At 48.9% G+C, this 12,725-nt stretch overlaps 1 protein-coding gene across 1 annotated transcript; it reads right to left on the bottom strand.

Annotated features, from left to right (window-relative positions):
- Window positions 1–431: 431 nt before the first annotated feature.
- Window positions 432–10,205, bottom strand: CBX2 (chromobox 2). The gene is made up of 5 exons (XM_005283137.4): window positions 9,898–10,205; window positions 9,752–9,795; window positions 8,700–8,765; window positions 7,175–7,244; window positions 432–6,639 (listed from the first exon to the last, which is right to left on the bottom strand). The coding sequence occupies exons 1-5, from the start codon at window positions 10,081–10,083 to the stop codon at window positions 5,272–5,274; spliced, it is 1,734 nt and encodes a 577-aa protein (XP_005283194.2). The 5' UTR covers window positions 10,084–10,205; the 3' UTR covers window positions 432–5,271.
- Window positions 10,206–12,725: the final 2,520 nt, after the last annotated feature.

Below are 12,725 nucleotides of genomic sequence, written 5' to 3' on the forward strand. Positions count from 1 at the left end.
CATGCGGCTGCAGGTCGCTTTTCCTGCTACAGCCCTTCCCCACCTCCCCCACATAACATCACCTCTAGTGCCCAGTGACCTAACCCAGAGTCAGGGACAGCTAAACTCCAGGAAAGCTGATTTTCCCCCTTCCCTCTCTTTGCAGAACTCCTTATCTTTCTCCACATCCTAATCAGGGTGGTTTGTTCCCCACTAAAGCTTAGCTCAGTCCGGGGGATTTGCCTGGGAGAAGTTGGAGCAAGGCGACTGACTTCCACTTCTTGTGTTCTAGTCCTAGTCTGCGACTGACTCCGTCTGTAACCTGGACAGGGAAAGGTCCATATAATACGATGTCTCTCGGCTGTGCCACGAAGCTTAATGTCTGAAAAAGGTGGTGAGACAGTCACTGAAAAGTACAATTACACACTCCATCACCCCACGCTGCACAGTAGTTTGAAAAGTTTAAAAAAATATTTATTGATATACTAACATGAATAAAAACATTATACAAAGTTGTCTGACACACCAACTTCTAGTGTTTTCCTGCAAAATAAATTAAAAGCAGCCTAGAGGTCTGGAGTCTACACTAGCATTAGTGTCCAAAAATACTAGAAAACATCACAAAATGCAAGGGAGCCAACTCTAGGGTCACCAAGGGAACCCCAACCACTGCCGTGAACACACCGCAAGCTCAATGGGCAGGCATTGTCTTCAGGGAGGCAGCCCTTATTTAACGTGGGCTGGGCTGCTGTCTGGTTTCCAACAAAGAACTCAAGCATTCCCCAGGTAATAACATAGCCAACGCTTGTTCTCTAAAAAGCAAACTGGTGTAGTTTAAAGCAATCAGAAGTGGCATACAGGAATGATTTGGCTTTTTTAATAATAAAAAATAATAAATGCAAATCAGGCAGTAATTGGCACAGTTACAAGAACAATTGTTTTCACGCACACCGCCTCGCTTGCTTTTAGTAAAACCTTTTCTTCTTAGGTCTAGAGTCCTTCACATCTATGTCAGTCTCAGAACCAAAACAAAAAGAAGACGCTCCCAAGAACTCCAGTTTTTTGGTACAAAATATATATATAAAAATATACTAAACTCCTAAGGAAGATGACTGAATTGTCCACTTTTTCCAGTCCAATGAAAAACCCCTATATTTCACCAGATTATGCCAGGATAAAATACCGTTCAATATACAAATACTGCAGTACTATTCCCTTGGGAAACCCCTTAAGACTAAAAATAGTGACAAACCTTTAATTGGTTGTTTGACATGCAACTAAAACACAAACTCATAGCAGCAAATTTTTTAAAAAGGTAGACTTTGAAGACTAATTTTATTGGTAAACACAATTAGCACCAGCTTTTTAAACTTCAGTCCACAAAAGATTAAATTAAAACGCACAATTTGCCTTTGAGAGGCTAACTTCAAAGTTAAACTTTCACTCAGACACACACACACACACACACACACTTTGTTAAGGGGAGTCCACACATTTAATGCCAGATTAAAGGGGGGAGGAAGAATGAGATGAAAGTAAGGTGTTTCCAGATGATCACTTTCACAGTCTTTATAACTTTGGGATTGAAACAGCTGGTTAACAGAAAGGCACAATGTTAGCATTGGCAAAGCAGGTTCCCACTGCTACAGGAGGGGGAAAAAACCCAGTTTTATAAGTGGCTGGTGCTGAAAAAAAGCCAGTTTCCATTTGTATTAAGTTTCCAGGGCAAAAGTCAAGAATCCCAAGAAAACATCACCCAGACTCTGAAAGACAAGAATGCCTTTGAGTGGGACCAAGCCACCAAATGTGAAATACAATTTAATTAGAACTGAAATATCTTACGTAGCTCTTGTCTAGGCTGTAGGACTTTGCACCGTAAGTACTTTGATAGTGGTTTGCACTGGTTGTAAACGAAGACAGGCATGCAGCACCAGTGCAAACCAGTACCCACCATGAGTCACTCCAGTCCAAGCCCTGTCCTACACTAGCGCAACCCTCTTGACGCCCCAAAGTACAAACATAGGGACTGACACTATAGGAGTAGGGATGGAGAAGCAGTTTTCTATCGTCTTAATACAGTTGTATCAACTGGCCCCTCCTCAGACCAGCATCAAATGCCATTTTTCAGTGGCCATCCCAGGAGGTTGTTTACACAGATCCATCACCAGCCTTATTCGAAGGATTTCTGGGTTCATCCCTGTGGAAGCAGTTTCTTCCCTCTCCGTGTTCAGATGCCAACCTCAGAAAGGAGGGTGCAGTTCCCTTTGGACACACACCAGCTGCTACCATCACCAAAGCAGGTGTACCTGGGGGTCCATAAAAATGCTGGGTGCATCCTGCTGAGGAGGAAGGGTCTTCTCCCCTGTCCCCTCACCCATGTCCTTGCTTTTCACAGGACCCTGGACTAACCCAGCTTTGCATAAGGGCAAGACAGCTGTCAGTGACCTGTACCATGGGCAAGGCTGGGACAGCACATTCCAAAAGGCACATTGTAAGTTACTTTAGTTTGGATTTGCAAAGGCCAACTAGTAAATATTTGGTGTGTGTGGAAGACAGCCAGACACAGCCTTTAAGATATCCAGACCCCCCTTGTTCATTACTGAAGGAAAGGATCTTCCAGCATTCCCATGTCTGGGGCTTCAGAACACATGTGGTAAAGGCCACCACAGGGGTACAGGCTTCTGAATCCACAAGCTCATTTTTTCTTGAAGTTCTCAAAGTCATAGTAGTTAGTTTGGCTGCATTTGAATTATGAGGTCAACTGAATAACAGACGCTACTTTTTGGCACCAGGGAGCTCCAAAGCAAACTCTCCTTACAAACCCTCCTCGCAGACAAAACTGGTCTGACCCACATGACCCCTTGTCCCATGCACTTGAGGAGGACAAATCCACCTGGATAATGTTCAAGGCAGGAACCATTGCATAAGATTAAAGGCTTGTCAACTCAAACTGGACCCAAGCTTAGATTTGTTAAAAACGAAACCTAAACCAATTAAGGTTTGTGAATTAAATACAAAATCCAGTGGAACCTTCCCTGGCAACCCAGACACCGCAGCACCAACAGCAATAGATTATCAAACCTCCCTGACGTTCGCTACCCACCGGACCAGCATAGCAGCCAGCCCAGGCCCAAAGGAACTAGCGTTTTAAATGCCTGACCACATCAGAGCAGTAAAACAGACTAAGAAATATACGTGCGCCTATATCCACTTAATGGAGTTTCAGCCTTTGGCTCTTTACGAGTTGACAGCATCTCGCTACTGCCATTGCAGGTGCTCCAGACTGTGGCTGAGTAAGATGCATGTCACTGGGGCAGGGATGTAGATGATGAACCCATCCACTTTGAAGCGGCACCTAAACACACCGACCCGCCAGCCCAGACAGTCCTCGGCCACCCTGCTGCCGAGATCTTTCAAGGGCTGCCTTTTGCGGGCCTGTCCTTAGAGCACGTGAAGGTACCAGGCTGCCCCTGCCACACACCCAGGAGAGTTCCAGATCACTACAGTCGCAAAGGCTGCATTCAAACCGAGTTCAGCAAAAGCCTCCTTGTCTGCCTGAAGGGGGCTCCATCCAGAGCCTGCCAAAGGCTGTCTCTGGGGAACTGCTGCTTTAGAGGCAGTGAGGTGAGCGCTGTCCTCACCCCAGCCACATTGGGTCCCACCCTAGGAGGCTTTGAGCACCCTCAGTTTCCACTGAAATCCATGTGAATTGAAGGCACTTGGCAGCACCCAGCGTGAGCCTCGCATGCACTGCCTCCACAGTGCTCAAAGCCTGCTGACAACGGGAGCTCGGCAGGAATTCGGATCCCACAAATGCGGTGTTTTAACCCTCACTCATTCCTAGTGGTAGCATCAAGACAAGGCTAATGGCAAGTCAGAGCCTCAAGCTACCCGCTCTGCCATGCCTCATGGCACCTACAAACCTCACACCTAGGAGAAAAGTTTTCTCCACTGTGCTTGAGCCTCACAACGGGTCTCCAAGTAGCAGGTGGCTTTAGGCCCTGGGCTGCAGCACATACACACAGCCCTGAAGGACGCGTGTGCATGCAGCAAGTTAAATCCTGCCACAAGTATTTGCATGTACCACGTGATTTAATGCTCCCAAATATGCTGTGTGGGGGTGTCTGGAGAAGCCTGGATTTGGAGAGCACTAAAGCGTCCAGACTGGTTCCCATCCCTGACTTCTCGTCTTTCACGCACACAGAGAAATTCACAGCAGCAGCTCACACCACTGATCAGCCGCCAGCTCATGCGGTGCACCCCCAACGCGCCACACTTGGTGTGAACACAGGCTGTGACGCCCATTCCCACCCCAGCGGGCCTGGGTTTGCCAGCAGCAGCAGCAACAGTTTGAGTCTGATGGCCCCGTGCCCCCCACCTCCCTTCTGAGCAAGGGAGGATTCTGTATAAAAATGTAAACAATATTTCCATTTCATTTGCAAAACATCACAAGAGAACTAGCAGTCACTTCACGCTCATCCCTGGGAGCAACCTAGCCCAGGAGGGTAGCTGGGCTTAAACGAATGTCCCCTGAAAACCTCCACATCCCCAGGCAACCCCCCGCCCCGCAGCATGCGGAACCCGGCTGGCTGATTTGGATTGAGTTGGACTGTCCCAGGAGCTTGTGCTAATGCCGAGAAGGAAAACAAAACAAAACAAACAAAAAAAAAAACCCTCACCTTTTCTTAAGGAAAAGGTTTAGCCTGTTATGTTGCATGACCCCATAGCCCTCTCCCCAACTGTCCAGGTACGTGCACGTTCTGGTGTTGCAGGTACCTGGTGTTCTGACATTTCAAGTTGTACAGCAAAGAAATCCAACCACAGAGAAACCTGGCTTACCAGTCACTTGCTAAGCACTTTTCAGCAGCCAGCCAGCCAACCTTAATCCCCACCGGAGAACCACAGCGTTAGCCTTACTCTGGTGCCATCTGCTCTAGTGGTCAGAAAAACAGAATGGCCTTTGGTAGCTGTTAACAGGTGTCACTGTATCCTACTCCTCCCAGCCCTCAGAGAAAATCTCTATTGGCTCCAGGAAGCCTCCACAGATACAAGGAACCATCAAGAACATTGCTGACCGGCAATGGCAGAACACTTCGTTGGGGGAAGCCGGGGTGCTGTTTAAAAGCCAATTGCTTATAGGGGCAGGGACACCTGATTTTTGCCTCCCCAAATCTCATTGCCATCTGGCATTCACTTGAAGAAAAACCCAATGAAACAATCAGGTAAAGCCAATGGGAAAGAGGCATCAGAAGGGGCTATGGGAACCCATCCCCCCACCTCGCACCTCCTGGTTCAGTAATGTCTAAGATTGAAAAACCCAACACTGGTGGGAGACTCCTTGACAGTCACTGTAATCAGATTGGCTGTCACGTCTGTGACAAAGACGTGTTCGATCAGGCTGCGGGTGGGTTTCCAGTCCTGGCTGGTCTGGATGGAGACTGACATGTTCTGGCCCATACCAGGAAACGAGGCAGAATCCCGATCCGAATCGGAGCTGGTCTCCTCTTCGCCGGTGCTCATTTCAGACAGGGCTGCTGGCTTGCGGTTCTCTGTTGTGGGGTGCCCCTCTTGCACACATGGGGCACCGCCTTTTGTCACGTCTCTTTCCCCAGCAGCTGCTCTTTGCATTGGTTTCTCATTTTTGCAGGTGTCCACGCCTGGCGGCAGCCCAGTGTTTTGTGCATTCAGCACTGTGCCCACCCCACTGCCCTTGGCAGCGGCTGCCCCCGCATTCACAGCTGCGGCGCCGGCACTTTTGGCCAGAGTTCCACAGACATGCCGAGGGAGGCTGCTGCCACCTGCTGAATTCGGCCCATTTTTGACACTCTGTAAGTTTAAAGCTTGAAGGTTCAGCTCCTGATTGGAAGTCAGCTGGTTTCCTGGGGCAGGCGAATTCACAGGTGCCTTGCTGCCGTTGGGCAGGGTCTGAGCCCCAGCGGTGAAGCCCGATTTCTGATCCCCCCCAGCACCACTGCCGAGTGCCTTGGCTGCTTTGGAGCCTTGCACATTCAACCCCGGCTCCCCAGCTCCTTTCTGGTTTCTCATTTTTAAGTCCAGTCCTAGGCTACTCTTGGTGGATGCCTGTGACTTGAGTGCCAGCCTCCCTGGGGCTGGGGCCTCTGCAGAGCTCTGGTTCTGGGACATCCTGTTCATGTAGTGCACGATCGAACTCTGCCAGCTGATCCCGTGGTTTGGGCTCCCAGAGGAGCCCTTCAGTATATTGGGCAGGTTCTCAGCGGATAAGCCCCCTGAACCAAGCCCACTCAGTGCACTTTGGGGCTCTTTCACATTAGATTTAAGCACAGCAATACCTGAGCTCTGAGCATTGTGTTGGGGCTGCAATTTCCCCATCAGCTTAGAACCTCCCCCCGTCTCCTTTCGGGTTGTTTTCAGCACCTTTGCCAGGTTCATGGTCCTTCTGGCTGCCTTCTGCTCCGGAGGCAGAGGTTTCCGCCCACGCTTCTTCCTGACAGGGTCTTTTATTTCTGGCTTCGCAACCAGAATCTGAGCTTTCTTCTGTGGCACTGGGTGAGTCTCTCTGCTCCGGGGACCTCTCTTTGCCTCCAGGTCACTCTCATCCTCTTCATCAGAGGAGGAGGAAGATGAAGAGGTGGAGGATGAGGAGCTACTTGACTTGATTTTTGGAGGCACCTCTGGTTCCTTTAAAATAAAAATAAAGAGGGAGCAGGAAGAACATCTGCCTGAATTAAGATAGCTGGCAGAACTGAGTGTGGCTAAGTTCTTCAGCAAGATACGAATTTGTTCCCAGTGACCCCACCGATCACTGCATCACATGCACCAATCCCTGACTGTGCGCAGGCCTCTACTGTGCAAAGGGCGAAACAGCCCCCACTGCACACAGGCCAAATCTAATATATTGCCCTCAAATTCCATGTGACTCACTTTTCCCTCCCCATCATTGCTGATTAGCAATTACCAAAGTGTCTGGATAAAGAGACGCTTCCCCTATCCCTGCCTCTTATATGCAACCTCAAGACACATTCCTGGGTGCATTCTGCTCTCGGAACAGTGTCTCCTGGCAGCTCTGTGCCCCCCCATTCTCCAACGGAAACCCAAGACGTATGATCCATTTCAGCAACACTCCACATTATGACACAAGAGGTTGTAAGGGGCCTTTCACGCAAAGAATGTCCCAAGAACGGCCATCACCCCACATATCGCCACTGTTACTCACCACATGTTTCCTGGGCCTGCCTCTGGGTCGTTTGCCCCTCTTCCGATTCTGCACCTCTTTCTCATGTTCCCTGCAAACACACCAATTGAGGACAATGCTGCACCCATGAGCCAGCCTCATTCCTCTCTGATCAGCAGAGACCTTGTTTGAAATGCTGCACAACTCAGTTCTAATCCAAGCAGCAACGGATACTTATGAGTGTTATACTTGTGACAAACATACGGCAGTCTTTCCTGGAGAGCTCCAAGCCTACAGATTTCACACTGACCCAAGCTGTTTGTTATGGGTTTGGGAAAGCACCCAGGTCATTTTTTAAGTGCAGTGGGGGGGAAGGAATTCTCTCTGGGAGTCACAGAGTAGCGCTCTCAGCCGTGGAATATGTAGAATATTTACCCCATAGCAACAGATGCTGGTTACTGGACTAGAAAGTCTGTTATTGTAGATTGTGTTTGAAGTTCTTATAGCAGCCAAGCTGGCAGCATGGCAGAAGTTGCCAAGCTCTGCACTGCCACACAGGAAACTAATAATATGAAGGAAAGAGACCTCCTAGAAACAGGCTCTCAGCAAGGTGTGGTGGCAAAGAGGCATCGCGGTCCTCTACCAGATGATTCCCTGTGACACTAAGAGGCTACAAAAGGGCCCTCTGACTGTGAGGCAAGATGCCATATAGGAATGGGAATTATGGGATGGAGAGGAGGTTATAAGAATACTGTCTCCAGAGCAAAGTGATGGCTGACTGAACACCAGAGTACCTTACTCACTTTTTTAACTGCTGCACCCTAGTCAACAGGTCATTGTGCCACCCACAATAATACCTAGGTTTTTTTAAAAAACGAAGTGGATTTAGAAACCAGCTATAATTAAGGCCAATCATAAAGTTTAGTGTTTTATATTAGTGCAAAGTCAAAACATTTGCCAGCACTGTGACTACCGTAGCCAGAGGGCTAATCTGCACCCCAGTGCACAAAGAGTTCTAGTCACTTTAGCTAATCATGCAATCAAATTGCAGAGCTGAGCTCCATATACGAGTACTGAACATTATAGAGAGCACCGTTTCTCTAGCCCCGCCACGCCACCCAATCACTGCCAAGGGATAAGTATCACATTCCTCCAACAAGTATGTTTTCAGTGGATTTTCAAAATAAGTTTGTTTCTGTAATTCTAGAAACTGCCTCTACCTGTGCATGCATTCATACACGAAAATACAACCAATGGCCCAGACCTTTAGATTAGAGGTCAAGTACATTCAGCTCTCAGTGCTCATTTCTAAGTTAAATGTCTGTGTCGCTAGTGCGGTCACATTGCACAATCTATGTAAAATACATTCTGATCTCGGGCCCCAAATTAATCACATTTATAACACTTGGTAGCCGTCTATGAACCTGAACTGTCAGTTTAGAGTATCATCATATTTCAGCCTGATGAGCCCTTCAGTATGCTGTTTGCAGGACAGCCAAAGACCAAATGATCAATTAGACATTGTTCATCCAACAACAACAACCAGAAGTATTTATAGTTTGCTCACTTCTTTTGGAAGGCAAGGAGCAGCCTTGGATCAAGAATATTCTCTTCAGGTTCCCAGCTGTTGTGTCTGGAAAAGAAGAGCAAACACACAATAGAGAACAGGAACATGAAAGCATTTTTTTAAAGTTTGGACTAATATATGGAATATCATCTGTTCAAAAGAAGCTCACATGAGAGCTGTAGGATCGATTTGACTCTGAGAACAGTGCCCATGTCCCAACCAAAGCCACATATTTGAATAACCCTAGAGTAATAATCCGCAGGGAAAGTCGGAGTTCTGTTACAAACGCTGCAGACAATGTTACGGCCCCAGCAGAAATGGCAACACTACATAGGATGCAAACCTCATTCTCATCAGAGTGCACCGCAGAAGATGCTCTGGAGAACAAACGAACAGAAGTGACTCTGGAAAGGGAGTCCTGAATTTTTTTTTTGGGGGGGGGGGGGGGGGGGAAATAGCCTCCCCTCCCTCGCCCAAGGGTCAGAAAACAGAGACGGTCTAGAAAAAGTGAAGTGCCCTGATTGACAGGGGGCAAACCCTGGATGAGCCGAGGGATTAAGGATAACAATGTGTGTGCTGGGGGGAGGGGGCTGGAGAGGAGAAGCGGAGCAAACCCTCGGGGAGGGAAAGGGGTTTCCAGGAGCAGCTGGCGGGAGGAGTAAACAGACAAGGTCCCCTCCGGGCGGCCAGATCCCCTCCCTTTCCGGGAGAGGCGCAGCTCCACCGGCATCCAGGCGAAGCTCAGGTTTCACCCGGCAGGCGAAGCGTGGACACCCAGGCAGCTCCCCCGGCCAGTCCCCACCGGAGCGGGGCCCGCTCGGAGCCGCCTGCCCCAGCCGGGGGGCGGCCCGGGAGCCGGGGGGGGGGGGCGGCATCAAGTGTGCGCCGAGGGGGGACGGACGGAGGGACGGACACACACACGGACACACACACACACACACACGGACACACACTTATTTGTAAACAAAAGGACGCGGGGCCGGGACGCGGCGCCGCCGAACAAAAGCGGCGGGGAAGGGGCCGGAGCCGGGTGCGCCGCGCCGCGCACTCACTTGGAGGACCAGCCTCGCCACTTCACCAGATACTCCAGCTTGCCCTGCGGGGAGGAGAGACAGAGAGGGAGGCGGTTAGCGCCGGGCCTGCGGGGGGATGCCCCGGCCGGGGGACGGGCCGGGGATGCCCGGGGCCGGGCGCCCACCTTGCGGAGCCGCTTGCTCAGGATGCACTCGGCGGCGAAGACCTGCTCGCCCACGCTGCTCAGCTCCTCCATGGCGCCGGCCGGCTCCGCTCCGCTCCCCGCCGCCCCGAGCGAGCCAGCCACCTCCAACGGGACCCGCCGGACGGAGCCCTGAGGCGCGCCCCCGACAGCCGCGGGCCCCCGCATCCCGCGCTCCCGCGGCGGGGCACACAATGCAGCGCGCGCGCCCGGCTCCTCCCCCACCCCTAGCTCAGAGGCTCCCCAAATTCCCAGGGAGCCAATGGGGAGGGGAGAGAGGGGAGGGCGGAGACTGGCAGCTGGGGAAGGGGATGGGGTCAGGCTGCGGCAGAAAGGAGAGTTATTGTCTCCGCGCGACCCCTCCCCTTCCTGCCCAGCCGAGGGGATTTGCTCCCCCAGCCCCGAGGATGGAACTGGGGGGAGGGGCCTTTGGCCCTGGCAATAATCCCAGGCATCATAATTTCACAGCCCTTGGGTTTCCCCGGCGCCCAAAGGGCCCCAACGACCTTCATGCAGCACATGCAGAATCCTGCATTCATGCAGCCAAACCGACTGTGCAGGGGACAGGGAGGAGATGCAAAAGTAAAGGCTCCAACTCCAAGAGCCCCTACAGATTGGTCCTAAACCAGGGGTTCTCACCGCAAGCGGCCTGTGGCTGGTGCCCGCTCTGATCATTTCCCCCTCAAATACTTCATTAACTGTAGGAAAAACGAATAAATAGGCACATACACATGTCCAAATTCTTGTCATTTCTCTTCCTAGGGTTTTTTTGGTGCCATGCTAACAATAATGTGCAGTGGTCTCTGTTCTTTACTGGACCTAAACAGAACAGAAACACAAATCAGGTGCTTTGAGCATTCTTGTCTTTTTTGTTGTTTCTTTTGCTCTTTTGGTTGCTTTTAAAAGAAGACCTGCTAGCTACTGTGTGTGCTGTGAAAAGTGATATTAACAAACATACAAATCTCTCTTTCACAGTGGACTTACTTAGCCCTGGCAAGCCCCGGTGGCAAATGAAACCCTGGATGGGGAGATGGGTACAGAGGCAATGGGGACCAGGGGTAATGGGGCACTGAAGGAGGCAGCGGGGGGCCAGGGGTGAAGGGGGATGAGCTCAGGGCCAGAGTCTGGCACCACATCCCGGGGATGGAGCCCAAACCCCCTTGGCTAGAGCCTGCTACCCACCACCCCAGGGCTAAAGCCCAACCCCCAGGAAGGTGGGGAACTCACTGGCTGCCTGCTCCTTCAGCTTGTGTGTCTCCAGAGGAGGTCAGGGTCCAACCACTGTTGGTGGCCCCAGCAGAGGGGCTGCTGCTTTGCCCCCTCCCCCCCCCCTTCACCGCCCTAAAGGCTGTGGCCGCAAGAAAAGCCCCTAGTGGCTGCATGCGGCCACGGTGGACAAATTTGAGAAACGCTGGTATAAACTGAGTTATACCCTCAGCAGAGCTGATTGGAAAATGCAAAAGAAAAAAATCAATTTTGCAAACATTTTTGACATTTTTAAAGTAGTTTTTATTTTCCAGGGTTTGAAATGGGCCTAGTTTTCATCTCTGTCTATTTTTTGCAGTATCTTTAATTGAAATTGTTTTCAAAATGGCTATCAAAACTTTTCATTTATCAAACCCAATTTTGATAATCATTTTGATTTTTTAAAAAAATATTAACAATTATGAAAAAAACCCGAACACTAAATAATATTCAAAAATGTTTGGCTAGCTCTAACCATAAGCAATGGTTTGTTAAAAATAAAAATATTATATAACAAACAAAGAAAGGGGAAATTAATTGATAGTAATGAATATAAATCAGGAATAATGAAAAACTGATAAGAGAAGCAAAGGTACATAAGGTGAAGTCTATGGCCAGGAGAGTTAAGAACAAGGAGTTTTAAAAAATATTTTAGGAACAAAAAGAATTCTGACAATGGTACTGATCCACTACTGGATGGACATGGTAGAATTATCAATAGTAATGCAGAAAAGGCAGAAGTGTTCAATAAATATTTCTGTTCTGTACCTGGGGAAAACCAGATGATCTAGTTTCATTACATAGTGATGACAACGTTCTTTCCATTCCACAAGAATCCCAGGAGAATATTAAACAACAGTTACTTAAGTCAGACATTTTAAAATCAGCAGGTCCAGTTAACTTGCAGTCCAATAATTTTAAAAGAGCTGGCAGAGGAGTTTGCTGGACCATTAACGTTGATTTTTCAATAAGTCCTGGAGCATTGGGGAAGTTCCAGAAGACTGGAAGAAAGCTAGTGCTGTGCCAATGCTTCAAAAGGGTAAATGGGATGACTTGGGTAATTATAGGCCTGTCAACCTGACTTCCATCCTGAGAAAGCTAATGGAGCAACTGATAATGGGACTTAATTCATAAAGAACTAAAGGAGGATAATGTAATGAATGCAAATCAACATGGATTTATGAAATATAGATCCTGTCAAACTAACTTGATATCTCTTTTTAATGAGATTACATGTTTGGTTGATAGAGGTAATAGTGTTGACGTAACATACTTAGACTTCTGTAAAGTGTTTGATTTGGTACCCTGTGACATTTTGATTAAAAAACGAGAACAATAAATGGATTAAAAACTGACTCTCTGATAGGTCTCAAAATGTAATTTTAAATGAGGAATCATCAATGAGCAGGCATGTGTTTAGTCGGGTCCCACAGAGTGTGGTTCTTGGCCCTGCGCTATTTAACATTTTTATCAATGACCTGGAAGAAAACCTAAAATCATCATTGACAAAGTTTGCAATTGACACAAAACTGGGGGAGTGGTAAATAATGAAAAGACCAGGTCAT

This window comes from Chrysemys picta, chromosome 12 (genome assembly GCF_011386835.1).
Source record: "Chrysemys picta bellii isolate R12L10 chromosome 12, ASM1138683v2, whole genome shotgun sequence".
Taxonomy (NCBI): Eukaryota; Metazoa; Chordata; order Testudines; family Emydidae; genus Chrysemys; species Chrysemys picta.

What these genes read in the sequence shown, in the direction of transcription:
- CBX2 (XM_005283137.4), bottom strand. Translation starts at nt 10,083, where the DNA reads ATGCGGGGGCCCGCGGCTGTCGGGGGCGCGCCTCAGGGCTCCGTCCGG. An exon ending in TGAGCAAGCGGCTCCGCAAG is followed by an intron (nt 9,796 to 9,897) that starts GTGGGCGCCCGG and finishes TCCTCCCCGCAG; the next exon opens with GGCAAGCTGGAGTATCTGGT. An exon ending in TGGCGAGGCTGGTCCTCCAA is followed by an intron (nt 8,766 to 9,751) that starts GTGAGTGCGCGG and finishes CTTCTTTTCCAG; the next exon opens with ACACAACAGCTGGGAACCTG.